Raw genomic sequence first — 23,385 nt, forward strand, 5'->3', positions numbered from 1 at the left:
ACGTACCGAGACCCTGCTATGGAGTTCTATGAAAATGTGTAACAGTTATTCCTGTCAATATTTCGAAATGCCCATAAAACAATTAATTGGTGTACGAAAGCAAAATGATTTTTCTTCTAGGTTAAGAATTTCTGGCTAAGAGTTAGCTTTTTATTTTCAATGCAGCATGAAGGATGAAATTGAAAGAAATATAATGAAACAATTTGAAAATCATTGAAACTACAAAATCCGGTTATTGAATTATTCGTTTATTCGTCAATTCGTCATACACGTGTCTGTTTTTTTTCTTACAAGCATCAATGATTCGGCACATTAAAATTTCACAAAAAATGTTCTCGCTCAATCTCAAACACTCTCGGGTTTATCAACTACTGTTATTATAAATAATATTATTAACAAATAATAAAATATGAAAGAAAAATAAAATGACTCGTGAGAAATTCGAAAGTTTGTGCTAATTTAGCAATTTTTTTTTCTTCCTTACGAATTGACTGAGAATATTCGGACATACGTTTTGTTCGGTAGGCTGCTTGTTGCTTTCTTTCCTCAATTGTAGAATTTCATCAGGCTTCCAATTCTCTTTGGACATTATGTTTGATCATTGGAAAAAATAGAGTTTAAGAGTTCCGGCTTGTTCACTTTGCCCATGCTGTTCTTGGGGATCTTGTCAACTACTCGCAGTACTGTTGGCACCGCATGTTCAGGCAGTGTCTTCTTTCCAAATTCTCGCAATTGTGACAAAATAATTTCTGAGCCTTCTCTCACAACGACGATCGCTGCCACCTGAACGAGAGGACGAGAAAAAATAATCCTCATGAGAAATCATTTTTTTTTTAGTTTCCGTAATTTTCTGTGTCATTATTTTTGCAATTTTGGCGGTTGTCAATAACTCAAAAATGCTTTTTAATTTGTGTATGTATTTGCTTTTCTTATTATTTTCATGAAAATTTTCGTTATGAAAATAACTAGACATATTGCTATGTTTTTTTTTTACTTTTTGACCCCACGTCTCGTCGGCAATTCCAACGACTGCACAATCCACGATTTCCGGGTGACCTAGTATCGCCGTCTCTACTTGCAATGCACTAACTTTGAATCCACCAGTTTTTATAATGTCAACGGAACTGCGTCCCAAAATACTGTATACTCCCGATTCGTACTGCACAGTATCGCCTAAACGAACGCAAAAAAACATCATCCACATTGCACATGGAAAATCTAATAAATCTTGTTACTATTTGGTTTTTTATTTTCTTTGTAATTCGTAGCTCAAATTTTTTCCAGATCGATTCTCAAGGAATTTCGTAGTTATCGGAATCGATTATGGAATGAAAATAAATTTTGTGAAATTTCAATGAAATCTTTGAGTTATGCGGATTCACCTGTTTTGAACCATCCATCGCTCGTGAATTCTTTAGTCGTTTCCTCGGGTTTGTTCCAATATTCTCGAAAGACGGAGCCCCCTTTAACTTCGAGATTGCCACTTGGGGGGTCATTGGTTTTTGTAACTTGCCGAGTTCCTTTTGCGTCCCCTTGTACAAGGATTTGTGTCTTTTTGGTGTTGGGGTCGCGTTTCGTTATTCTGACTTGGACACCGGGCAAAGGTGTCCCAACGGTGCCTGCTCGTAATAAAAAATTTAAGAGTATCAGAATCATGAGCTTCGACAAAGTGAACGTTGGATGAGGATCGAAAATTCACCTGGAATACGTTCACCTTCGAGAGGATTCGAGAGCACCATACCAGTTTCCGTCATACCGTATCGCTCCAACAAACGGTGTCCCGTTATTTCTTCCCACCTGTCGAATATCGGTTTTGGGAGTGGCGACGAGCCACTGACCATTAATCTGCAATAAAATTAGAACCGAAAGGGAAAATACTGAACTCTATCGTTCCAAAAATTATTCATATTCAGCAACCAATTTGAAGAAGTCTCGATTGTTTGAAAAATGAAAAAAAAAATTTTCTCTCATCTGCGAAAGACAAATACTCTGGATGGGAATGCGATACAATCTTTACGATCAAAACTTTCAGAATTTATACTTTCAGAAAAACTGTTAGGAGGTTCACTTCAGGAATGACCAATAACCAAAATTTGAATATTTATGATTCACTCAAAGTAATTTTCTACCTGTGTCGAAAGATTCTTGACTCTCAGAGTGAAGCTTTAGAAATGTTAATATCTTACCTTATTTTACTGGTGCACATGGAACGAACATATTCCTTGAATTTGGCATTCTTGCTAAATATAATGTCGTATTCTTGAATAAGTCTCATGTAGATCGTGGGTACAGCCATGTACATGTTGACACGGTCAATATTTTGAATATTAATACCAAGCAATTGTGTCCAGACACTCGAAGTTTCAAATTTTGGTAACATAACACAGCGTGCTCCAACATAGAGCGGACAGAGGAGAACGTTGACAAGACCGTGTATGTGATTGAGCGGTAGAGTGTGGAGAACGTTGTCTTTTTCTGTCCATTTCCAGGCTGTTACCAGCGAATTTATTTGCGAGTAAAGATTTTTGTGAGTGAGAACAACGGCTTTTGGTTTGCCAGTTGTACCCGAAGTGTAAATGAATAATGCGTCATTCGACGCATAAAAATCATCCTTCAGAGCAGTTTCAATGCTATCACTCGTGTCAGTACTGTCAACTGTCGTTCTATTGTTGGCTGTTTTACCATCGGGTTTCATTGCAAGAACTCTGAGAGCTTCGTCAAATATGACCAATCGACGATTTGTGTTTGCAATCAGAGGTTCCAGTAGGGGAGCATTTTCACTTGTCGTTACAATGATTCGAACATCAGAATCCTTTATGTAGTAATCCAGAAGTGCTCTGGGACTCGATACGCTCAACGGAACCGCTGAAATAATGTTCAGTTATAAATCAGATGTAAAATCTGGAAAAATGTTCTGAGCTCTTCTGTTTGTTCGATTTTCATTACCGATTTGACCGCTCATCCAACATGCCCATTGTACAATAACATAACTTGCATTATTAGGCAACAAAAATGCTACTCTCTCTTGATGCGCTCCGTCAAGAATTTTACTCAAGTAATTGGAAAATTGACGAGAACTCAGGAATAAGCCTCGATACGTATAATCTCCTTGAACATCTCGTAAAGCTGTTCGCTCTCCATACTGAATTGCTCGTTTGAATACTGGTACGACACCATCGGAAGGCTAAAATTAATATAATATTAATAATTTCAAATTTTTCAAATCTCTATCATTTAACAAAGAATTTTTTTAATCCAATCGCCTAACATTCATTTCTTCAACTTGCATGTGGAGAAAGCAACAAATTACCCGATGAGTTTCGTTACTGGAATTGACAGTAGCAGTTGCAGCTGCATAACTCTGTTGAGCCCTCCAATTTATTGGATTTCTGTGTAATTCTGACAGTTTATTTGTGGCCAAGTACCAACTGCGTCTCAACAAAGAACTCATCGTTTACACGATGTTAAGGTCTCATGTGATACGAATTAGCATCTATAAGTGAGGACAAAAGTACGCATGCATAAATATACATACAGATAATGTAAGACGGAAAATGGAAAAATTTCCAAGGTGTTTAAACATACGGTTCTTCACGAGAAGTACAAAATAATTATATGAAGAAAACGTTTCTTATCTCTGATAATAAATATATGTAACACGAAAATTTCGAAGCAAAATGGGGACAAGAATACGCGCAAAGATATAAAAATGTCTTTGATACGTCATATTCACCCTCTTTTTCTCGTGACTCCGTCAAATCACACGTTTTTTATTTGAAAAATCAAATACAAATATAAATGGTTACTTATGATAAGATATATTTCATTACCAAACGTGATAAAACATTTTTCGCAATTGCACCGGCTTTGACATCTCGAGGAGTTGTGATACAAATCAGAATAAAATAGGGTTATGAGTGAAACCGACAACGTCTATTCTATAATTAATTTATTTCGCAGCGATCTTTCGGCAGTCGCGCCATTTCACGATTTTGCGCGTGCAAGTATGATATGATAATAAAGGAATATATAACGGAAGATGGTAAAACAGTGTGGGTATCAATTGTACTAAATTTAAAAAAACATTAAAATTTATTGTTCTAAGAAGTTAACGCCCCAACTCTCATTCGTTTCCAAGATCGAGAGGTTTTGAAATTAAAAATAATGTGGAAACATTCGACGCGTTTCTTAAAATTTGAATTATTTAACGTCAATCACGAGACCATGATTTAGTTCAGGCCTTCATCACATGATTCAATATCACGAGCTCAGATTAATTCTTTATTCTATAGAGAATGTAAAAAAAATATTTAATTATCTATATTTATATTATTTATGCATATGTATAATGTTCAGTACACATTCCAACACGTTCCCTATGATTGTAGCGGTTTCGCCCGCACCTCCCGACGTGTGAATAAGTCGCGACAAATAAAGACGCTAAACAATGGGCTATAATGAGTTTATTTTGCTTACGCCGTTTTGGCATAATGCCTTTTTCGTTTCCCACGTGGATTAAAGCACGTATATAGACGTAAAAAAAATTGATGTTTTTAAAAAATTACTTTTATTTTTTCATCATCGTTCTTCCTTATTTTCCTTCAAAGATTCCACCACGGATTTAACAAGACACTGTTGAAGTATCGTACACCATTTTTCACTCGATTTTGAAGAGATTTCTACGGCTGACTTCAACAGAGATTTATCTATATCACCGGCAAAATACAATTCCGCAATTTGGTTGTGCTGAGAAAGTGTCGCTTGCATCATTATTCCATGATTCACTTGCTCCTTTCCTGATTCATTGGATTGACACAGTTTTTCTTCTTTCGACGTTGGATCGAGCAGCAACTGATCCGAATGAATACCCTGCAAAATTTTTTAAGTTATGTAACAACAAGTGTTTCTAATAAAATGCTGAGTAGATGAAACTAAATATTTCCACAACGTTTTTGAATTTGTAGTACATATTTATTATGCTCGATTGCCTTCCACTGGTATAGTTAAAAATATTTTTTATTATTAGAAAATTTTCAAAATTCCACTCTTGAAATTTATCATCCAGAACATTAATAATTTGATTTTTTTTCATTCTATGCTCAAATTGAATTGAAAAATATTGATAGTATTTATTCAAAATGAAGGATGCAGCATTACAGACTGCAATGACATTGGAAGTTCAATCGAATTCATGGATTTGAAAGATAACAGTATTTTACCACTGTGACTGCTGTGACCAATCCATACATAGGAATACTGGCATTTGCAAGAGCCAGACTAGCTGCCATGATAGCAGCGCCTAAACACGATCCATCATTATCCAAAACCAGGGCATATATGTCAACTTGGAAATTTGGAAACTCGTGCTGTTGGAACAGAAATTGGTTTGAATTAATTAATGCAAGGAAAATATACAATTAAGATCATCTTCATCAATATCAATAGAAATTTGTTACCCTGCAAACAGCAGGCTCTAAAGCTCTCTGCATGATCAGACTGTATTCTTTTTCTTCACTATCGTGTTGGTGCACTCGCCGTCTCACACAGGAAAATGTAGCAAATTTGAATTCGCAATAAAGACTGCCTTGAATACTGTAACCGCTTTTGTTGGATGTTTCCCTTGGATCAAAAACGGAACAGACTACTTTTGTTTTTCCCATTTCTATATATGCTGATCCTTTAGCTTGGCTTACTATTCCTGTTTTCACAACTATTCAACAAATAATTATTCTTTAGATTTAAATTTTTAATTGTTGATATTATCTCAAGTAAACATAACCTTACACATTTTTCTTAAATGGTCGTGTGCACGACCATCTTCTCTTTCGACAGCATCTCCCTGATTTTTTGACTGTTTTTTACTCAAATCGACATAAATACTATAAGGTATCGACACATCAGGACCGTTTATTCGCTTTTGATCGACCGGCATTTTGTAATAAACTTTTTGCACAGGGGTTGAAATTGTAATAAAAACATTAACTACGAAAACACGTGTAAACCCCCCGGTGACAGGCAACACTGTTGAAGTCGTTGAAGTGTTGGCTGGAGTTGAAGATAGGTTATGATTGGTTATGACAAGTTATGATAATATTCAAGCAACTATACGAACGTAAAAATTCTATGGTGGAAAGTACTCAATTGAATGCATAAATTGGAATTACTATAAAGCGACTCTCGAACTAGAATTCATTCGAGTAAGGAATTGCAAAACAAAATCTTATTTTTAACTAAGTTCAAAATCGATTGCAGTTAATTGTCAACTCTGCCACCAAACGTTACATCCTTCCGGAAATCCGCGCGAACCTTTGTTCTTCGTTGTTGCTTTCTTGTTCTCGCAACACAGTACAAAAGTAAACATGCCGTTGTATCAGAGATTTTTTCTAATTTCTTGACAAGTTGAGGATGAAAAACGTTTTTTGAAAAAATATGTAGACCTGTCAAAATGATAGTCCTTATACAACCATGTGTTTTTGCGATTTATGGTTTCGCGGTGTACCTTTTCACATTTTATTTATCAGTTACACATTTGATGAGCTCGTACAATGACAGGTTGTTCAATGCGTTTCACAATAACGGTGATCACGTCTACGATTTCATTATCGGTATGTATTGAATTTCATTTTTATAATAAATTTATATTTTTCGTGTACGCAAGTTAATAAATAACGAACAAACCTTATCAACAAAACCTTTAAATTTCTATAATTTATTTCAGTTGGAGCAGGGAGTGCAGGTGCTACACTTGCCGCACAACTTTGCCAGGAAAAATGCAATGTTCTGCTCATAGAAGCCGGAGCTCCGCCAGCCAATTTTTTTGATATACCGGTTTTAGCTCCCCTTCTTCAAAAATCTCCTTATGATTGGCAATTCAAAACAGTGCCACAAAGCAATGCCTGTAAGGGGCTCTTGAACAATGTATGTACGTTTCCCAAAATATTTGAGAGTCTTTCAGCATCGATTTTCAAAGATGTACAAAAGTATTTGTGATATTTGAAAACTATAAAGTGTCCTTGGACTATAAAATATCACAGGCAAGATTCAAACCAAGTTTTAAACATCTGATCTTTCAAAAGTTAACTTTTTTAGGAAAATTTTACAATTTCTCTAGATTATGAAATTATTCCATGTTAATAAAGAAAGTTATTTACAGCAAAGTTCGTGGCCACAAGGAAAGGTTTTTGGAGGATCAAGTAGATTGAATTACATGGCTTATGTTCCCGGTCATCCTAAAGATTACGCATGGTTTCCAGATTATGCTGGTACTGAAGAAAAACGGTATTCTAGCCCTTGTGTCATTGATAATAATTTGAGGGATCATGAGTTTAAATGTTGGTCATAAAATATTTCAGACTATATACTGAAAGCTGAGGATGGAATAGTCGAAGAGCCTCAATGGGATACAAATTTATCTGAAATTATATGGGAAGCTGTAAACGAAATTATCCCACATAGACAGAGTGGTAAATAGAGCAAAATGAAATATGTCTATAACGTAATTTGATACTTAATCTCCTTGATCATGGGCAGAAATCTCCAAAAAATTATGTGGGAAAATAAAATAATCGCACAGTTTACTAATTCATTTTTATCTATCAGATTTCGGTAGAGTCCGACTAACAATCAAAGATGGTGAAAGATCGAGCGTTGACAGAGCTCTGAAAAAAAAATTACAAAATGGTTTAAATGTGTTGACTCACAGTTTTGTAAATAAAATTATTTTTGACGAGGATACTGCGAGAGGGATTCAGTTCATAAAATGGGGCGCAGAATTTAGAGTTTATGCAAAAAAAGGAGTGATTGTAAGTGCTGGAGCGATTGGTAGTCCAAAGTTACTGATGCTGTCAGGAGTCGGGCCTAAAGATCATCTTGAAAGCTTGGCGGTCAGTGGGAATTAAATTTATCAATAATAAAGATATAAAAATTCATGAAAAATCAGAGCTTGTAATGATTTTTATTTATCACTGTATTGTTTCATTTAGATCAAAGTGATAAAGGATTTACCAGTCGGACAAAATCTTGTGGATCATATCCTCACTGGAATTGATTTAGTAATGTTAAATATTTCATTACCATTGAATGTGCAGAGTGTTTTGAACCCAATCGCAGCCCTAAATTACTTTATTTTTCGTCAAGGTAATGTTATTATTTTGGTAAAGAAAATCGTCAAAAACAAAGAACAAATGAATTGATCATTTTCAATATATTTTCAGGACCATGGACTTCTGCTGGTATCGAAGCAGTCGGAACATTTTATTCTCCAAACCAAAATCATGAAACTGACGCTCCGGATTTACAATTGATGGTTATTCCGTTAGGAGTCTCTCAGGACAATGGTATCGTATTGAGGAAAGCCATGGGGATATCCGACAGGGTAAAAAAATTCACCATTCAGCTCATAAAATATTAATGAATATTGAATCACAAAGAACCTTAATCACGTCGATTTTCCATGGAATATCAACGAATACGATGAGAGTTGACTGAATTCCAGGATCGGACATTGCTTTATTTTTGCAACAAAACCCATGATACAGTTTGGATTAGTAAATAATCGAATAAATAAAAAAACCGTAATTTGCAGATTTTTGAACAATATTTCGGTCCATTAATCGTCCAAACTTCGATAACGATAGCACCAGTTTTACTCCACCCAAAAAGTTCTGGTGAAATTCGACTTGCCAGCTCGAATCCATTCGACTATCCCCTAATAGATCCAAAATATTTAACGCACAAAGATGACGTCACTACTTTATTGAGTGGTAAGAATGTGGAATAAAATATCATAAAGTGTGTGCGAAAGAGCATTATCTGTGTGTTGATGTGAAATTTATTTTGTCGTTTGGTTATGAAAATTTATTATCCTACAAATATTATTGAGCTATGAAAATGCCAATCAGGATGACTGAAGCGATGTATTTCAGGATTAAAACTCGTCAAACAACTGATAAAGAGTGAAAAGATGAAAAAAATTGGTGCTTCCCTCTATGAAGCAGTTTTTCCAGGATGTGAAAATTTCATTTTCGATAGCGACGAATATTGGGAATGTTATATACGTCATTTGACTCTCACTTCGTATCATCCTGCTGGAACATGCAGAATTGGCAGCGTGGTTGATAATTTTTTCAGGTATTTTTCCCTGAAAATAATTCGTTCTCAAACTATTTTCGAGAATATCGAATGGAGCAAGTGGTTCTTTTTAACACCGTAGTCTCTTGGAGATACTAATGTCTGAAAATTTGCGTTTACTTATTTACAGAGTGTACAACACGACAAATCTATACGTGGTCGATGCTTCAGTCCTTCCTGAATTACCAAGTGGAAATATCAATGCTGCGGTCATGATGTTGGCGAAACGAGCAGCTAAATTTTTAAAGCACCGGCACAAATCAAATACCATTGAAGTAGCAAATTGTACAAAATTTGTAAGCTATTTGAGGGCTCTGTATGGATCCAGAACTGAAATGATTTCGAAACATTTACTGTATGTCGGTGTTCAACCCTTGATGAACGAATAAGTTTTGGTATTTGACCACAAAGAATTTTTTTCGTCATCCAAACCCATTTTCGAATGAATTTTTGTTAATGTCAATAAAAGTGCTTTGCATTTTCCCAAAAAAAAGTACACCAGAATAGAAATTCCGCGAATACTCGTGCAGAATCGCATGAAATTATAAATCTATTTTTAATTGGTCGAGTCATTCGGTTAATGCTGCTGCAACCTCAGAATTAAATGATAGAAAACACTAAAATCAGTGAAAAATTCCAGTTGATTAGAGAAATGCCTCCATTTCAAGCAAATTTTCTTAATTTTTTTACAAACAAGAGTATTTTCCCAGAATACTCGGAAAAAGCAATATTTGTTTTTTATGAATTATAAAAAGAAAAAAATGTTCAGGTTGATTAATATTCATTTTTTGAAACCTTTTTACTTATTGTTCAAAGCAAATTTCTAGAAAATGATGTTAATTCAGTCAAACATATTTGACAGTCTGTACACAAATTGTGAGGGCTAATTCACAATTTCTTTATTTTTATCTTAAAATATATAAATTTCCATGGTGCAGATTTTTTTCATCACCTCTCATCGGCGATGGTAGGGATGATTCCTTGAAGAATTTCGTCGATGATTGGAGGGATGCATATTAACAGGTCCGCGATAACCCATTTGGTCTTGAGAAGCGTAGGGTATGGGATATCCTAGGGGAAGTCCGTACGGTAGATTGGTCATGACATCGCCGATTGAATTATTATAAATTGGCAAAAGAATTTGTTGCTGTTGAACAGGTTGTTCTGACGGGGGTCGAATTTTTTTATCAATACACAATTCTTTGCCATACAGCGAAGTACCTTTGTACAGCTCAAGAGCGTAATCAACCGATTCGTCATGCTTGTAAGTGACAAAACCGTATGCTCTTGGCCGAGAATCACGATCTCGTGGAATTTTCACTTCTTCCAATGGTCCAGCCTAAAGTAAAAAAAAGATTCGCTTAAAACGAGTCGACTTGTATTTTAAATACAGTTTTTATGAATTTTTATTCCTAATTGTTTTTTTCAACGTTCATACCTGTAAAAATAACTCGTACAAAATATCCTCTGTTACTCTGTTACTCAAATTGCCGCACCACAAAGTTCGCATATCTCTGCTCATGTCCATTTTGGTGAGCCAGAATTTTTTTTCCCGATTTATTAAATTTTCACGTTCACTTTTTGTTACTTTTTTAACAAAATCTGTATCTGTATAAACATCTAGCAAATTCTAGAGAACGAGCTTTATATTTATGACAAGTGATGTTTGTTTTCATGCAAGATGATTTTACGAGCCTCGGGGGTTAGAAGCACTCTGCGAACCGTCCTATTGTACTTTTGCGGCATGGGCATGAACGCAATTCAGTCGATAATGAATAGCGTTTTGATTTGTTGGAAAAAATATTTTTTAATAATTTTCACTGTATTTTAATTAAGCTGGAAACAAATTTCATTTCGTTTCTAATACAAATAATAATAATTATGGAGAGAAATGAAGGGTGTATTTGAATGTAAGATAGATTATTGGCACCAATCACTAGCGTCATCATACGATATTTTGAAACGAATAATATATCCATGCATGATGGTGGATTTGTTGAGCACGGATTGAATAACACTTTCTGCTACTGTGTGGCTGCAGGCCATACAGCTATAGCAGCTGCAAGTCGAATATCGGATAAAAATGGCTACGGCCGCTAAAACCGGACCGCAAGATTTACCACCTCCGGGTGGTTACCAAACGATTCCGACTGAACGAACACGTCTTAAGTCTGTGATAGGATGTAAGAAATAGCCGTCATCTTCAATCACTACTTTTTGCGATATGTCATAATCTCATTACGTAAATATTCAATCATAACCTGTATTTTATACTATACTTTTTCTCTTGACGAGCACAGGGAAAACTGGAATCGCAGCGTTTGTCGTAACAAATGTTTTTGGATGGATCGTCTACAGTATAAAGTATCGAGATTATAAGAGACGTCAAATTGAGATGAGAAGCGCACGTTTAGCTCTAATTCCAATACTTTGGGCAGAGCGAGATAGAGCGTAAGCTATTTAAAATGTTTTTATCTGGTTTACTATCAATTTTTGTAAAAATCTTCGTCAAGGTATCTTGCCACTTCTGTCACAAGAATGTTTAGAATCTAAACATATATTTATGATACTACTTTGCGACCACTCGCTGAGTTGAGTTGTCTGTAGAAGATTGTTAAAAGCAGAGATTTTTTGACCCATTGGTTCTAGAGATAAAGCAATAGAAGGTAAACACGAGTACTAAGCAATAAGAGGAAATTCTATTTCTGCTACTCGGAGCGTTATATTACCAATTTTTCTCTCAGTTTAAAAAATTTTCACATATCATTATGAGTTTGATGATTATTGGGAAAAATTTAATATGTTGAAGATTATTGAAAGTTGCAACAAATCACCTCTGGAAAAAGCCTTCCGTAACTCCCTTATTTATTGAAATTTTTATCAAGATATGGAAGAATCCTCAAAAGCTTGTGATTGAATTCTTTTTCATTATTTTTTTTGTAGTATTTTGGAATTGTTTATGCTAAAAGAATTACTTTTTTAGGTTTTTGAAACAAACGATAAAGAACCGTGACGAGGAAGCAGATTTGATGAAAGATTATCCCGGATGGGAAGTTGGTACATATTTCGGTGAACCGATATACAAAACTGTTCCAGAAGACACTTTCATTGTGCCCCAGCTGAATGAATATGCAGTTCATGCCCCTAAATATGGCATTACGTATCAGAGAGCCATACATCGTCACATGACATAACTCAACAGTCAAGTGTTGAATTTCGAATTAGTCTTGCTGTGTACTGTATAGATAATTGAAACAATGAACACAATAAAATTGAAAATCCTCTAGAACACCTTTTGTTCAATGAAATACGTTTTATTTATGATTTATCAATAAATATACAACTTTCGAATTAATATTTCTTATTTTTCAACTCAAAATAAAATAAAAGTGGAAAATTTCTAAAAACATTATGTTCTAGTTAGAGGTGAGAGTGGACAAACTATTTTGACAAGTTCAAGAAAATTGAGAGTGAGTCGGTTGCCTTAGCAACGCTGTTGCTTTATGTTTTTTTTCTATCAACTTGACTCAACTATGACATTCAGTTTCTCGCTAATTCCTTGTGAGAAAAGTGTGAAGAGTTCAAAAATTATTCAATTTTTAACGTGGATCAACAATGTTTTTATTGGAATATTTAATTGTGAAATAGGAATTGTAGTTTGCTAATTTTGTATGATGGATGGAATTGCGGTTGAAGAATCATGTCAATGTTGTCTGACTAATAATAACGAAAATCAAATTAGTCACGATAACAATAAACACGACGAAGGTCACTGGCACACAATAACAAAAGATTCATTCGGTGTACCTGAATGCGAAAAAAAATCTCTCGGTAAGTTCGAGAATGCTGCTAATGATTATCAAGATAAAAATGATTTGATTCGCCATTATGAGCTTGTTGAAATGTCAAAATTGTTTGAAAAAATATTTTTTCATCGAATGTGTCATTTTCAAAGGTCGACGCAGGGATTTAATTAAAAGCATGATATGCGAACAAGTGTTACGAAAAATAAAAGATGACGAAGCCATTGTCTACGATGGTACTAATCCTTCGGAATATAATGACAAATTTTGCGATCCAAAATTCATCCCCTATTTGGATAAGCTTGTCGTCGATGGAGACGTAAGTTACATTTATTTGCGAATGATTCTAAAACGTTTAAAAATATGGAATCAATTGTTGTTTCAGATATTAGCAAAGTATCCATTGTACTCTTCGAACAATCAAACGATCTACAAAGATCAAATTGATAGAGGAAGTTTAAAAGCGCGTGCAGAAATTTCGGATCTCAATGAACCTTTTCGAAAAAAGTGTACTTTCACTACACCACCGGATCAGGCGATTCGAGAGCCTACTGGTGGTTTCTGAAACGACTCGTCAAAAGTACCATAAATTTGCGTGTACTCCGTATTAATCGTGTTTTTTATCGTAAAGAAAAAACGTAAAATGTTGATTTCCGGAACCAGAGTATTTTTCAAAACCGGATCACTTCGTTCAGAAGAGATAACCTAACTGTTGATAACACTGCGACTGGATTAGATTGCTGCTACCACGATTTGCCAAGAACATCCATCTATGAGCATTCGCGGCAGTCTGCTTGCGTTGAGTGGGGGAAGCATGCGGTTCGTCGATGCAGCTTCGCGTTATGCGTACATTAGGCGGAGCCAGTGTCCCGCCGCTGTATACAAAACAAGGGTCCGTGTACACAACTCGTGTTATAAAAAAAAACAAACGTAGACGAAAAATGGAGTTATAGATTTTTTTATTCAAAGTATAAATATAAAAAAATTGTATAAAGCTTCTTAATATTGGTAATCGTGGTATTTAAACTTAAGACAAGAAATTACTGGGCTCTCAACAGAGCGGGGGTTGTCCTGTGGTTGGAAGCGCGCTTCGACGCAGCTGAACTTGTCAAGGACAAATTTAGTGAAATTGTAGTAAATAGGACCACATTTATTGCTCCTTTGCGCAGTGCATTCAGTTTTTTTGACCAGCCATTTCCACAAAGGATGGGCATTCTCGCCAGTGACATGAATTTTTTGGAAAAAATCAAACTCCATCCCGTACCAATTAATGTCGTATAAAATCTCCGTGACATTCCAGGGGTCCGAATCGAAGAAATCGTTGCTCGGAAAAGCCAAAATTCTCAGGCCTCTCTCTCTGTACTTTTCGTACAATCTTTGCAACTCTTCATAGTGTTCATTTACAAATGCCCCTTTACTTGCCACGTTTATGACGATCACTACGTTTCCTTTGTACTTTTCGAATGACACGTTTTTGCCGTTGATGTCGATTGCGTGAAATTGACAAAGCGAAGTTGCATTGGGCCAATCAACGTCTTGATTGAATATATGAGTTTCAATTGTTGCATTGCTGTCCTTTGGAAAAAGAACTAAAGCTTCGGTCGATACGCTGAGCGATACCAAGGTCAATAAAATCATAACTTTACCTGTTTTGAAAAATATTCGTCAAATTAAATCGTTGCAGCATTATATAACTTTATTTTATTTGAAACTAACAACTTTTTCAAATTAACGATGCGACATATATTGCTGAATTTTTTTATTTTTCAAATTTCGTTATTTTTTCCACTATATATATTCGTTTAATATTCAGATATAAAAAGGTCAATAAAACTAGCCCACTGCCCGCAAAAAATTTTATCGATAGATTTCAACAAACCACCTCTTATTGAAAGGGACAAATCGAGCTTTAATTTTTCGAATGTTAAATTGTTTTCGAAGCTAAAATTAAATTTTTAGCTTTCGAATGGTTTATAGTGTGAAAGTGTTGCGATCGAAACCCGTAAAAGTCTACTCACCCAACATGGCCGCGGTGACTTTCGACGACTTTTGAAGGAAATTAATAATCAGCTTGCAATTTGACCGTCGGGACTACTTATTTCGAAGAAGATTCAATAGAGCGAGTACTTTGGCATACAGCTTCAGTAGTGGCATTGATAGTAACGTCGAAATTCATTTCTTATATACATGTGCCATCGCACGAGGCGACGCGTGTTACAAAAAAGGTTAGAACGCATTTTTTCTCCCGCCAGCGTTGGCGCGGTAAACAGTAAATACTTGCCAACGGATCGATCTTGGAACAATGTTTATCTTCTGTCAATACAAAGATAGAAAAAAATGGCTCATTCGAATTTGAAAATTATTTTCAAATATATTCGTTCTCATGAAAGGTAAAAAATTGGCGACTTGGTAAAAAAGCTATTAAGATGGAAGAAATTCGATACTAAAGTGCTCGTGTAAAAAACTCATTTTTCAATAAATTATTCGCAATTGATGGATTCGAATGTGGGCACGATACGACAATTGATGATTCGAAAAAAATTAAGCCGAACTCATATTTACCTTCATTTTTCTAGATATCGTTTCCGAATATCATTTTATGGAGACGCCATAAATTGCGATCACAACAACGACATATAGTCAAGCGATATATTAATTTTGGTATTTTTATGTAAAACGAGCTCACTTGTGTATACACAAGGGAATCGAAAAATACCCAAATGGATGAAAAATACAAAAGCAACACCTTCGTTATCATTTTTATTTTCAATGAATTATTAATGATATCGTTGAAATGTAAAATTTTCTAGCTCACGTGTAGCTTATACATACTGTATAAGTTTGTTTCTTCGTTCGAAAAAAGCGTAATTTTAGAAACATATTTGGCTCTATCAAGGCTAAGGGTTAGGGTCAAATAGCACCTTTCTAATTAAATTTCCGATGCAAAATTGCTTTAATTCAAAGCTGAAAACAAAAATTCAAGTTAAAGTGCTCATTCCACGCACTCACGGAAATTCTTAGGTTCGAGTCGCAGGATCCGAACTCGCGTAACTGGGCAATTGGACGCTTAATCTCCTGACACGATTTCTTCTTGTGTGCCGCGGAATGGAGGGATTGGGCACTGCACTTCGTTTGTCTGCGTCTTGATATAAGAACGAAAGAAATGAGGTAGTCAATAGTCGACTCACTATGCAACGTTGTATTATCGCTTTCTACTAATTCATTAGCGTTATGGAGGTTAGAAATAATGGCTGAATGAATCAAGTGCAATTATTTGTCGGACCTAAGGGACCACGCCACACCAAACAAAATTCTAATCGCGCAGTAAGCTTTATTCGTCGAATATATACGAGTTTTTTTTTCATTTTCACATCTGTGTGAGAGTTCTTGAGCCTTGTGTCAATCTAGAGGGCGCGTGCGGCGGTGAGTGTAGCGACTCGGAGACAAATGAAAGCGAGTTCGCTTCAGCAGAGAGACCATAGGGCACGAAGCCATCGTGTTTTCGCAGTTGTTTTTATTTAAATTTCTTTATTTAAAAAATCACTATCATTATAGAAGTTCAGAGGATACAACGAGTTTACACTTGAACAAATTTTTTTTAACCCGCCCCTACTATGACTATTTCTCTCGGAACGCAGAATCAGCGTTTCAGAATCAGTAGAATTCAATGTTTCCGAAGGTCACGCGTGGCGTTCGTATCACTCGATTTTTCAACAAAGATATTTATGCTATTGGGCTTCGATCGTTCTTTGCTTATTCCAGTGTCATTTGTTAATCAATAATGCTCGTTTGGCCATACAGTGATACGATTTGCTTAAAAAAAATATTTTTATCTTTCTCAGTAAACATTTCGATCTTATTTCTATAGTATAATTACTTTTTCACAATTATCACTTGGTAAACCTCATACACTTGGTAAATTTTATATTTTTACGGAACGAAAAACCAAATTTTCGTGGCGCTGACAGCGGCGTCCGCGCTGTGCGTCTCGTTAATCTACATGAGGACGGATACTGTGGTCGACTTTATGAGATATTCATCTATCGCCGATTCTGTGGACACGTTAACACGACTCGTGACATGCTCGCCTGTTTTATCCAAATAAAATTCAACGCGATCTAAATTGTACGCGGTAGATTTATTTTTATTCGTCAGCCATTTCCATATATAATGTTGGTTCTTTCCATGGACCTCAACATTTTCGAACAGAAGCAGTTTTGGATTGCAATCATTCATAGCCTCTTTAGCCTTTTTCAATGTCAGACCAGGCTCCCCGGTTGTGAAATCGTTGCACGGAAACAATAGAATATTGTACGGTGAATATTTTTTTTCGACCAAAAGGTCCGCTTTGTCTTTCGGTACTCTCGGATTGCATACCTTATCTGTATTTTTCTGTATTAAATTCGGACTCGCTGCAAAAACCACCAGAGTCGGGACGTCATCGTAATATACGTCTTTCAACTTTACTTCTACGCCATTGCTGTCCTTCACCCAAAAATCTAGGAAGGACACTGTCGACTTCCAACTTTCGGCAAATATTTCCTCACCCGTTAACCCATCGCTGCGCCATCTTTTTTCCGCCGAAATGATCGGTAATAATGACAGCGTCATTATCAGCAACAACCCCACGGCTACTATTAATATTTTACCTGCAACATTACGCGGATTAGAAACTTTTTACTTTTTATCAGAAACTTTAGTAAGAGGTAAGAAATGGAACAAAGAACGTGGGGAGCAGATCGATATTTTGGGTTATAAACCATAATAATCACTTGCAAATAAAATCATTGTTAATAGAGTTTATTGAATTGTTTGAACTAAAAAAAATTATTTTAAGATCTGTTTCTCCTGTTTATGATTATCTTGTGAAGTAGACTGAACTTTCTTCAAAGGTTATGTCCGAAGAGTGTCAGTCACGGAATGTTTAACCAGCAGAACAATGGAGATTAGAAAATCAGTATTTGGTTGATATCCTACTCTCTAATTTGCTCAGCAATAAATAAAATCATTGTAAAACGGAGTGATTTTGGTGAGAAGAAAAAGAGGGAGAAGTCATGAAAATATAAAAATACTGAGTTTTTTTCTGGAAACTAAGTTATATTAAACCTTCGATTGTTGCGCTACCTCGCCATTAAGAGCATGGATCAGTCGACGAACCTCACTTGAAATTTTCGAAATCGAAATTCTTTGAGACAGTTTGATCGATTAAAAAAAGGCTCTGTCAGCCTACGCAGAACGATGGCAAAAATCTACTGACAGAGCCTTTTTTTAATCGGTCAAACTGTCTCAAAGAATTTCGATTTCGAAATTTGCAGCTATCTCTCTCGCACTCACGGTTGCGATATACCGACTGATCCATCCTCCGCCAGTCGCGTCGTCGCGTGATGAAAGATTCTCTCGCATGCAATTCTTGTCACGCTTTCCTCCAACCGCACCGAACATTGCCGAACACTACCGGACAGAGCAGCCGAGTCGACCCGAGTTCCACGAACCAATTTTAGTCGCGCAGTGAGAGAAAGTGTTCTTTTCAATTTTTTGACCGCTATTCTAATGAATTGTTTGACAAGTAGAACAAAATTTTAGGTTGTTCACGCATTTTTCAAGTCTTGAAAAAAAGTGTGAGTCTCATAACGCGACTATCGAAGGGTTAATTCACGCAACGACTATTTTCATTTTCTCGAAAGTTCGTTCATTATTTATTTTTTTTTAAAGTGATTCGCAACAGTTTTTTTTAACAATTTTGAAACGGTCATAAGCAGAGCGATTGAATTTTTACGGCTTTTTCCTTAAATTATTTCTGTATCGAATGAGATAGTCACTCACCCCATGGTGGAGACCGTTCCCATATTTTTTTTGGAAACGTCAATATCTCGGTGATTATCGTGGCAACATTCATATCGACGTTGTCCTGCTCGTATATAGTTCGAGAGGAATCTAGTGCTGGAATATATAACTTGCCACGAGCCAAAACGTATTCAAAAACATTTTATTCAGCAACACGCGCGTGTCAAAGTTTTTTGACCTTGGGAAGATTTTTCGGCACGAGGCGCATCGCGGCAGAATTATTGGAAATAAAAAATCGAAAATACTTCGTAAAATTTATTTTGATTGAATATTCAAATTTCTGTGATGTAAGCAAATTAAATTTTTATTGACACAGCGCGCGAGCGCGATCGACAGCATCGGTATAAATACCATTTTTTTAAGTTTCGCAACGAAGGCCGCCGTGCGATAATATTGGAACGATTGTACGGAAAAAGAAAAATAGATTCTACGAAAAATGATCGAATCATTTGAAATTCGATGGAAAATTGAAATCTTTTATCTCAATGTCAGGAAAAATCAATAAAAAAAAAAAGTAACTTCGCTAGAAGCAACTCAAATCGAGTTTCCATACGGAAAAAAAAAACACAAGCAGACTAGCGAAAAAATGAAAGAATCGCAATGAATCCAATGAATCTAACGAAAAAATTTCTCGAGCCTGAAAAACTAGGAAATAAAACCTTAAATGCAGGTGAAGTAATTGTTTTGACACACGAGTCGCCATTTTATTAGCTGAATTTTCAAGGTTTGTGTACACCGCAATGAAAAACAGGTTAAATTTGTACTGCTGCAATCGCAGTAAGTTCTTCGGACGCACGCCATATATGTAAAAAGGAGTCACGTATTTTAGTACCGCCATCTCTCGTACGTGTCACTAAACAACCTTGTTTCAGTATAATCCGAATATTTTCCGAAAGAATTTTTCTTTTGCTGCATAGTCGACGTATCACGTAAATTTTAGAAAATTAGGATATTTTTAGTATCTGGATTTAGAAAATTAGAGTTCTCACTTCACACAGAAAACTAATAAAAATGGAAAAACAAAACAAGTGAACAACGATGGGTATTAGACTCAATTTTTGACAGCGCTGCGGTGCATCTTACGGGAGAACGCGAACATTACGACGTCCCGTGATTCTTCCGGCCATGTCGAGTGTAAATTCAACACGGTCTAACGCATCTTTAATCTCATCGTAACGGTTTCCGTCTAGCCATTTCCATACTTCGTCAGTGTCCTCGCCTCTAACCTCAACGGGGTTAAACACTCGAATTCGGAAGTCGCAGGAGCGTAGAGCGAAAGCCAGTTTCGTGCGATCCAGCAGTCCGGGGCTGTCGTCGTGGAATTGGGACGAGCACGGGAAAAATAAAAGTAGCTTCTCTGCCCATTTATCACCTGGGTCCTTACCTTTTTTCGGTAATTTGTCATTGCAGACATTTTTATTGTCTATCAACATGTTCGTACTCGTTGCAAACACCACTAAGAGGTTATGTCGCCTGAACTCGTCAAACGGTACGTCATCGCCGTAAAAGTCGACCGTCCTCAAGCTATAGAAACTTCGCTCGAGTAGCAGGTAGTCTTCATCCTGAAGTGTTGTTGTTTCACGCTTATTATTTATTTTCTTTCGTTCATTAATACGTTCAAAAAGATTTTTTACTTTCGAATAATTACCAGTTTTAATAGCCGCTTGCATGGTACTATTATTGCTGTCAGTATGACCGCGAACACTAGGATTACAATCGCTATTTCAACTGCAACATTATTTTTCAAAGTTTCATCATCGAGTTGCTGATTAAGTTCTGCGGATGGAGTTCAGAGGGTAGAAAGTGTCAAGTATAGTGGAAGCGAGAGACATTGATCGATTATTAAGAGTACGCATCAGTCGACTAACCTCACTTGGAATTTTCGAAATCGAAATTCTTTGACACAGTTTGATCGATTAAAAAAAGGCTCTGTCAGCCTACGCAGAACGATGGCAAAAATCGACTGACAGAGCCTTTTTTTAATCGGTCAAACATTGTCAAAGAATTTCAATTTCGAAATTTGCAACTATCTCTCTCGCACTCATGGTTGCGATATACCGACTGATCCATCCTCTTAATTCCTTGGACTAAGCAAGTCATTCGTGAGGCGAATAAAACGTCAAAAATTGAAATAAAGAACGTAAAAAAATAAAACCATAAAGCGAATTAATTATTACAGAATAGTTATAAAAAATCATCACGTTTTCCCAAAAATTATGAAACTCTCTAAACTAGAGAGATTAATTTGAGAAGCTTTTTCTTAGATTATTTATCTTTCGACGACGTAATTATATACTCACTCCACATTATTCGGGTGATGGAAAAATAAAAACAGACTACGAAATATCGACTTTCGGCTCCGTCGACGAGCTCTCCTTTTTCGAATGTTTTCGTGCAAGCAACGTTTGCACGTGTGGACTCGAATTGCTGTTGTTCCATTAGTTTTTTCGTTTTTTTTTTTTTCATATGCTAAACTAATGACTAGTCGAAACGTGACTTTTTGAAAATACTTTATCCGGCAATATACGAGTTTAAGCTTCTGAATTTTAACCTTGGAAAGGCTTTACCGAACAAGCAGCCTGCCGGCATTATTTCCCACCACGATCTGCGTCTTTTTTAAAACGGAGGCCGTTTGTTTCGTCGTGTTGGTGACACTTGGCGGTGTCAAAAATTCAAAATTCTGGCTTGTTCATTATATTCATTTCTTTCGAAAAATTCGTTTATTTTTAAATGAACGAAATGCTTTTGAAATTCAATATAATTATTGAAGAAATAGAAAAAAAAAAATATATCCCTATGAATAAAGCTAAGATAAAATTTGAAAAAAATTAATTGGTAAAAAATAAAAAATTTTGCGTTTTTCGGGTGTTCGATTTTGTTGCAACTTTTGTCACGAATCTTCGTTAAAATATGCTGATCGTATTTGAGCTATAAAAAAAGGGAACTCGCTGTGGAAAACCGAAAATATGAAAAAATTCCGCCCCCTGTCGGAGTGGGTTGTTGGCTGGAATTTTTTGTCGTCGGAGATGTAAGCAAATGAAATTTTCGATGAAACGGTCGTGAACAATCAACATTAATTGTATTTATTATTACTTAGCTTCTCGGAGTTATTGCGGAGATACAATTGAAGCAATTGTGCAGAAATAAAAAGCAAACATTTGTTTGTAGAAGAAATTGAGGTATGTAAAAATCGTCAGACAGAATATTATTCTACGTTTTGAATTCTGGAAGCGTATTAGCACTTGTGTGTACACGAGATAATGATTATGAGCTGACGGAAAATATTTGCTTAAAACAGTAAATAAAAACCTGAATTATACGTCCAATTTATATTTCTGAACCGATTATGAAATGATCTTCGACTACGTACTTCTCGAGACATCCGCGTGAAGGGTTAAAAAGTGATCGTCCAAGAGTGACACATTTTATACAGCTTTTGCGGTCGACTCGATAAAGGAATTTTTTCAAAGCGAAGAAATAGCGTAGTCACTTCTTCGCGTCGAGGTCGCATATTAAAAAATAAAGGAACACGAGTTTGCCGTATTAGGTTTATTTACATTGTATCGCAGCGACGCCTCGCGTCAAACGATCAAACTGACCGCTGACCGTCGATTTCGGCGGTGGCGTTTGTTTCGATCTCCCAACAATACGGGAGTCAAAATCAGTACAATTAAAGGGAATACCTTAGTCAAGCATCCTTATAAAAATTCTTACAGTAGTGAAATTTGGCCACTGATGCCATGGGCAATAATGAATCATTTTTTCTCTTTTGCAATCATTTTTCATCTATTACGAAACGAAAAAAAAACAATTTCTCCCATTCATGCATGCTCTTTGGGTACGTTAACACGTCTCAGAACCGCGCCATTTTTATCGATACAAAATTCAACGCGATCCAAGTCTCTAAATTCCTGATTAACGGTTATGGGAGCACTTTCTGTCAGCCATTTCCACAAGAAATAAGCGTTTTCTCCTTCGGTCTCAACTTTTGGAAATATGTCGATTCCAAAATGGCAGGTATACTGAATGGATTTTAATTCCTCTACCGAAAGTCCAGGCTTCCGAGTGCGAAAATCGTTGCACGGAAAAAGTACAACTTTCGGATGATTGAATGAGCCAGTATAGTCCTTCGGTATGGTTGAATTGCACTCTTTTCCCTTCATCAACATCTTCGTACTCGCTGCGAAGACTACTAACACCCGGTGTCCTTTGTACCGTTCAAACTTTTTAACTGCGCCATCGACGTCAATCTCGTTGAATTCATAGAACGACTTGACGTTTTTCCAGTCAAATTTTTCTGTCGCACTTTCCAGCGCCATACTCGTTATCACTGTATTTCTGTCACGGTCACCATCCAACGTTACTACTGTTGTTATTCTTACTTGCCCTACAATATTATTTTTCAAATTTCATCACAAAGTTATTTTCAATATATAAAGTGGAAATAAGGTCAGAGCACCGTAAAAAGTCAAAAATACAAAAGAGGGGAAGAGATTCCTTAGTATGAACAGTGCGATGCGTTTCGTGATAACGACGATGCAGGCAAAAGTTTCCGAAAAAAGAATTAAAAAAATGCATTTTTTCAATTTTTCCAAAAATTATTAAAAAA

At 36.0% G+C, this 23,385-nt stretch overlaps 9 protein-coding genes across 17 annotated transcripts; 3 read left to right on the plus strand and 6 right to left on the minus strand.

Moving 5' to 3' along the window:
- Positions 1–227: 227 nt before the first annotated feature.
- Acsf3 (Acyl-CoA synthetase family member 3) lies at positions 228–4,319 on the minus strand. 4 transcript variants are annotated; one of them, XM_043430547.1, is made up of 8 exons: positions 3,831–4,319; positions 3,311–3,493; positions 2,947–3,184; positions 2,187–2,865; positions 1,700–1,845; positions 1,383–1,619; positions 995–1,173; positions 228–783 (listed from the first exon to the last, which is right to left on the minus strand). In XM_043430547.1, exons 2-8 carry the CDS (start codon positions 3,449–3,451, stop codon positions 589–591), a joined length of 1,815 nt encoding a protein of 604 aa, XP_043286482.1. In that variant the 5' UTR covers positions 3,452–3,493; positions 3,831–4,319; the 3' UTR covers positions 228–588. The 4 variants fall into 4 exon arrangements, with proteins under 4 accessions (XP_043286482.1, XP_043286479.1, XP_043286480.1 ...); XM_043430544.1 differs by having other exon boundaries at positions 3,269–3,493; XM_043430545.1 differs by having other exon boundaries at positions 3,269–3,493; positions 3,734–4,319.
- Positions 4,320–4,448: 129 nt separating this feature from the next.
- On the minus strand, positions 4,449–6,072 carry LOC122417215 (exosome complex component MTR3-like). The gene is made up of 4 exons (XM_043430554.1): positions 5,785–6,072; positions 5,457–5,710; positions 5,220–5,366; positions 4,449–4,869 (listed from the first exon to the last, which is right to left on the minus strand). Exons 1-4 carry the CDS (start codon positions 5,930–5,932, stop codon positions 4,579–4,581), a joined length of 840 nt encoding a protein of 279 aa, XP_043286489.1. The 5' UTR covers positions 5,933–6,072; the 3' UTR covers positions 4,449–4,578.
- A 373-nt stretch (positions 6,073–6,445) lies between these two features.
- On the plus strand, positions 6,446–9,539 carry LOC122417212 (glucose dehydrogenase [FAD, quinone]-like). Of its 2 annotated transcripts, XM_043430548.1 has the most exons (10): positions 6,446–6,605; positions 6,719–6,918; positions 7,154–7,262; positions 7,353–7,463; positions 7,600–7,883; positions 7,983–8,136; positions 8,214–8,374; positions 8,585–8,762; positions 8,925–9,129; positions 9,260–9,539. In XM_043430548.1, exons 1-10 carry the CDS (start codon positions 6,446–6,448, stop codon positions 9,516–9,518), a joined length of 1,821 nt encoding a protein of 606 aa, XP_043286483.1. In that variant the 3' UTR covers positions 9,519–9,539. The 2 variants fall into 2 exon arrangements, with proteins under 2 accessions (XP_043286483.1, XP_043286484.1); XM_043430549.1 differs by lacking the exon at positions 6,446–6,605 and having other exon boundaries at positions 6,708–6,922.
- On the minus strand, positions 7,573–10,990 carry LOC122417223 (splicing regulator RBM11). Of its 3 annotated transcripts, none has more exons than XM_043430566.1 (3): positions 10,568–10,990; positions 10,082–10,468; positions 7,573–7,658 (listed from the first exon to the last, which is right to left on the minus strand). In XM_043430566.1, the coding sequence occupies exons 1-2, from the start codon at positions 10,655–10,657 to the stop codon at positions 10,085–10,087; spliced, it is 474 nt and encodes a 157-aa protein (XP_043286501.1). In that variant the 5' UTR covers positions 10,658–10,990; the 3' UTR covers positions 7,573–7,658; positions 10,082–10,084. The 3 variants fall into 3 exon arrangements, with proteins under 3 accessions (XP_043286501.1, XP_043286500.1, XP_043286502.1); XM_043430565.1 differs by lacking the exon at positions 7,573–7,658 and adding an exon at positions 8,489–8,707; XM_043430567.1 differs by lacking the exon at positions 7,573–7,658 and having other exon boundaries at positions 9,910–10,200; positions 10,351–10,468.
- A 146-nt stretch (positions 10,991–11,136) lies between these two features.
- On the plus strand, positions 11,137–12,418 carry ND-B16.6 (NADH dehydrogenase (ubiquinone) B16.6 subunit). The gene is made up of 3 exons (XM_043430568.1): positions 11,137–11,312; positions 11,430–11,580; positions 12,113–12,418. Exons 1-3 carry the CDS (start codon positions 11,213–11,215, stop codon positions 12,321–12,323), a joined length of 462 nt encoding a protein of 153 aa, XP_043286503.1. The 5' UTR covers positions 11,137–11,212; the 3' UTR covers positions 12,324–12,418.
- A 111-nt stretch (positions 12,419–12,529) lies between these two features.
- LOC122417222 (uncharacterized) lies at positions 12,530–14,007 on the plus strand. The gene is made up of 3 exons (XM_043430563.1): positions 12,530–12,960; positions 13,085–13,251; positions 13,318–14,007. Exons 1-3 carry the CDS (start codon positions 12,801–12,803, stop codon positions 13,495–13,497), a joined length of 507 nt encoding a protein of 168 aa, XP_043286498.1. The 5' UTR covers positions 12,530–12,800; the 3' UTR covers positions 13,498–14,007.
- On the minus strand, positions 13,875–15,229 carry LOC122417221 (glutathione peroxidase-like). The gene is made up of 2 exons (XM_043430562.1): positions 14,951–15,229; positions 13,875–14,578 (listed from the first exon to the last, which is right to left on the minus strand). The coding sequence occupies exons 1-2, from the start codon at positions 14,955–14,957 to the stop codon at positions 13,932–13,934; spliced, it is 654 nt and encodes a 217-aa protein (XP_043286497.1). The 5' UTR covers positions 14,958–15,229; the 3' UTR covers positions 13,875–13,931.
- Positions 15,230–15,468: 239 nt separating this feature from the next.
- LOC122417219 (probable glutathione peroxidase 3, mitochondrial) lies at positions 15,469–19,130 on the minus strand. 2 transcript variants are annotated; one of them, XM_043430561.1, is made up of 3 exons: positions 18,756–19,130; positions 17,310–17,581; positions 15,469–16,074 (listed from the first exon to the last, which is right to left on the minus strand). In XM_043430561.1, the coding sequence occupies exons 1-3, from the start codon at positions 18,826–18,828 to the stop codon at positions 16,000–16,002; spliced, it is 420 nt and encodes a 139-aa protein (XP_043286496.1). In that variant the 5' UTR covers positions 18,829–19,130; the 3' UTR covers positions 15,469–15,999. The 2 variants fall into 2 exon arrangements, with proteins under 2 accessions (XP_043286496.1, XP_043286495.1); XM_043430560.1 differs by lacking the exon at positions 15,469–16,074 and having other exon boundaries at positions 16,436–17,581; positions 18,756–19,120.
- A 322-nt stretch (positions 19,131–19,452) lies between these two features.
- On the minus strand, positions 19,453–22,293 carry LOC122417218 (uncharacterized). 2 transcript variants are annotated; one of them, XM_043430559.1, is made up of 3 exons: positions 22,086–22,293; positions 20,425–20,504; positions 19,453–20,338 (listed from the first exon to the last, which is right to left on the minus strand). In XM_043430559.1, the coding sequence occupies exons 1-3, from the start codon at positions 22,156–22,158 to the stop codon at positions 19,856–19,858; spliced, it is 636 nt and encodes a 211-aa protein (XP_043286494.1). In that variant the 5' UTR covers positions 22,159–22,293; the 3' UTR covers positions 19,453–19,855. The 2 variants fall into 2 exon arrangements, with proteins under 2 accessions (XP_043286494.1, XP_043286493.1); XM_043430558.1 differs by lacking the exon at positions 22,086–22,293 and adding an exon at positions 21,077–21,448.
- Positions 22,294–23,385: the final 1,092 nt, after the last annotated feature.

Source organism: Venturia canescens, chromosome 10, assembly GCF_019457755.1.
Source record: "Venturia canescens isolate UGA chromosome 10, ASM1945775v1, whole genome shotgun sequence".
Classification (NCBI taxonomy): Eukaryota; Metazoa; Arthropoda; class Insecta; order Hymenoptera; family Ichneumonidae; genus Venturia; species Venturia canescens.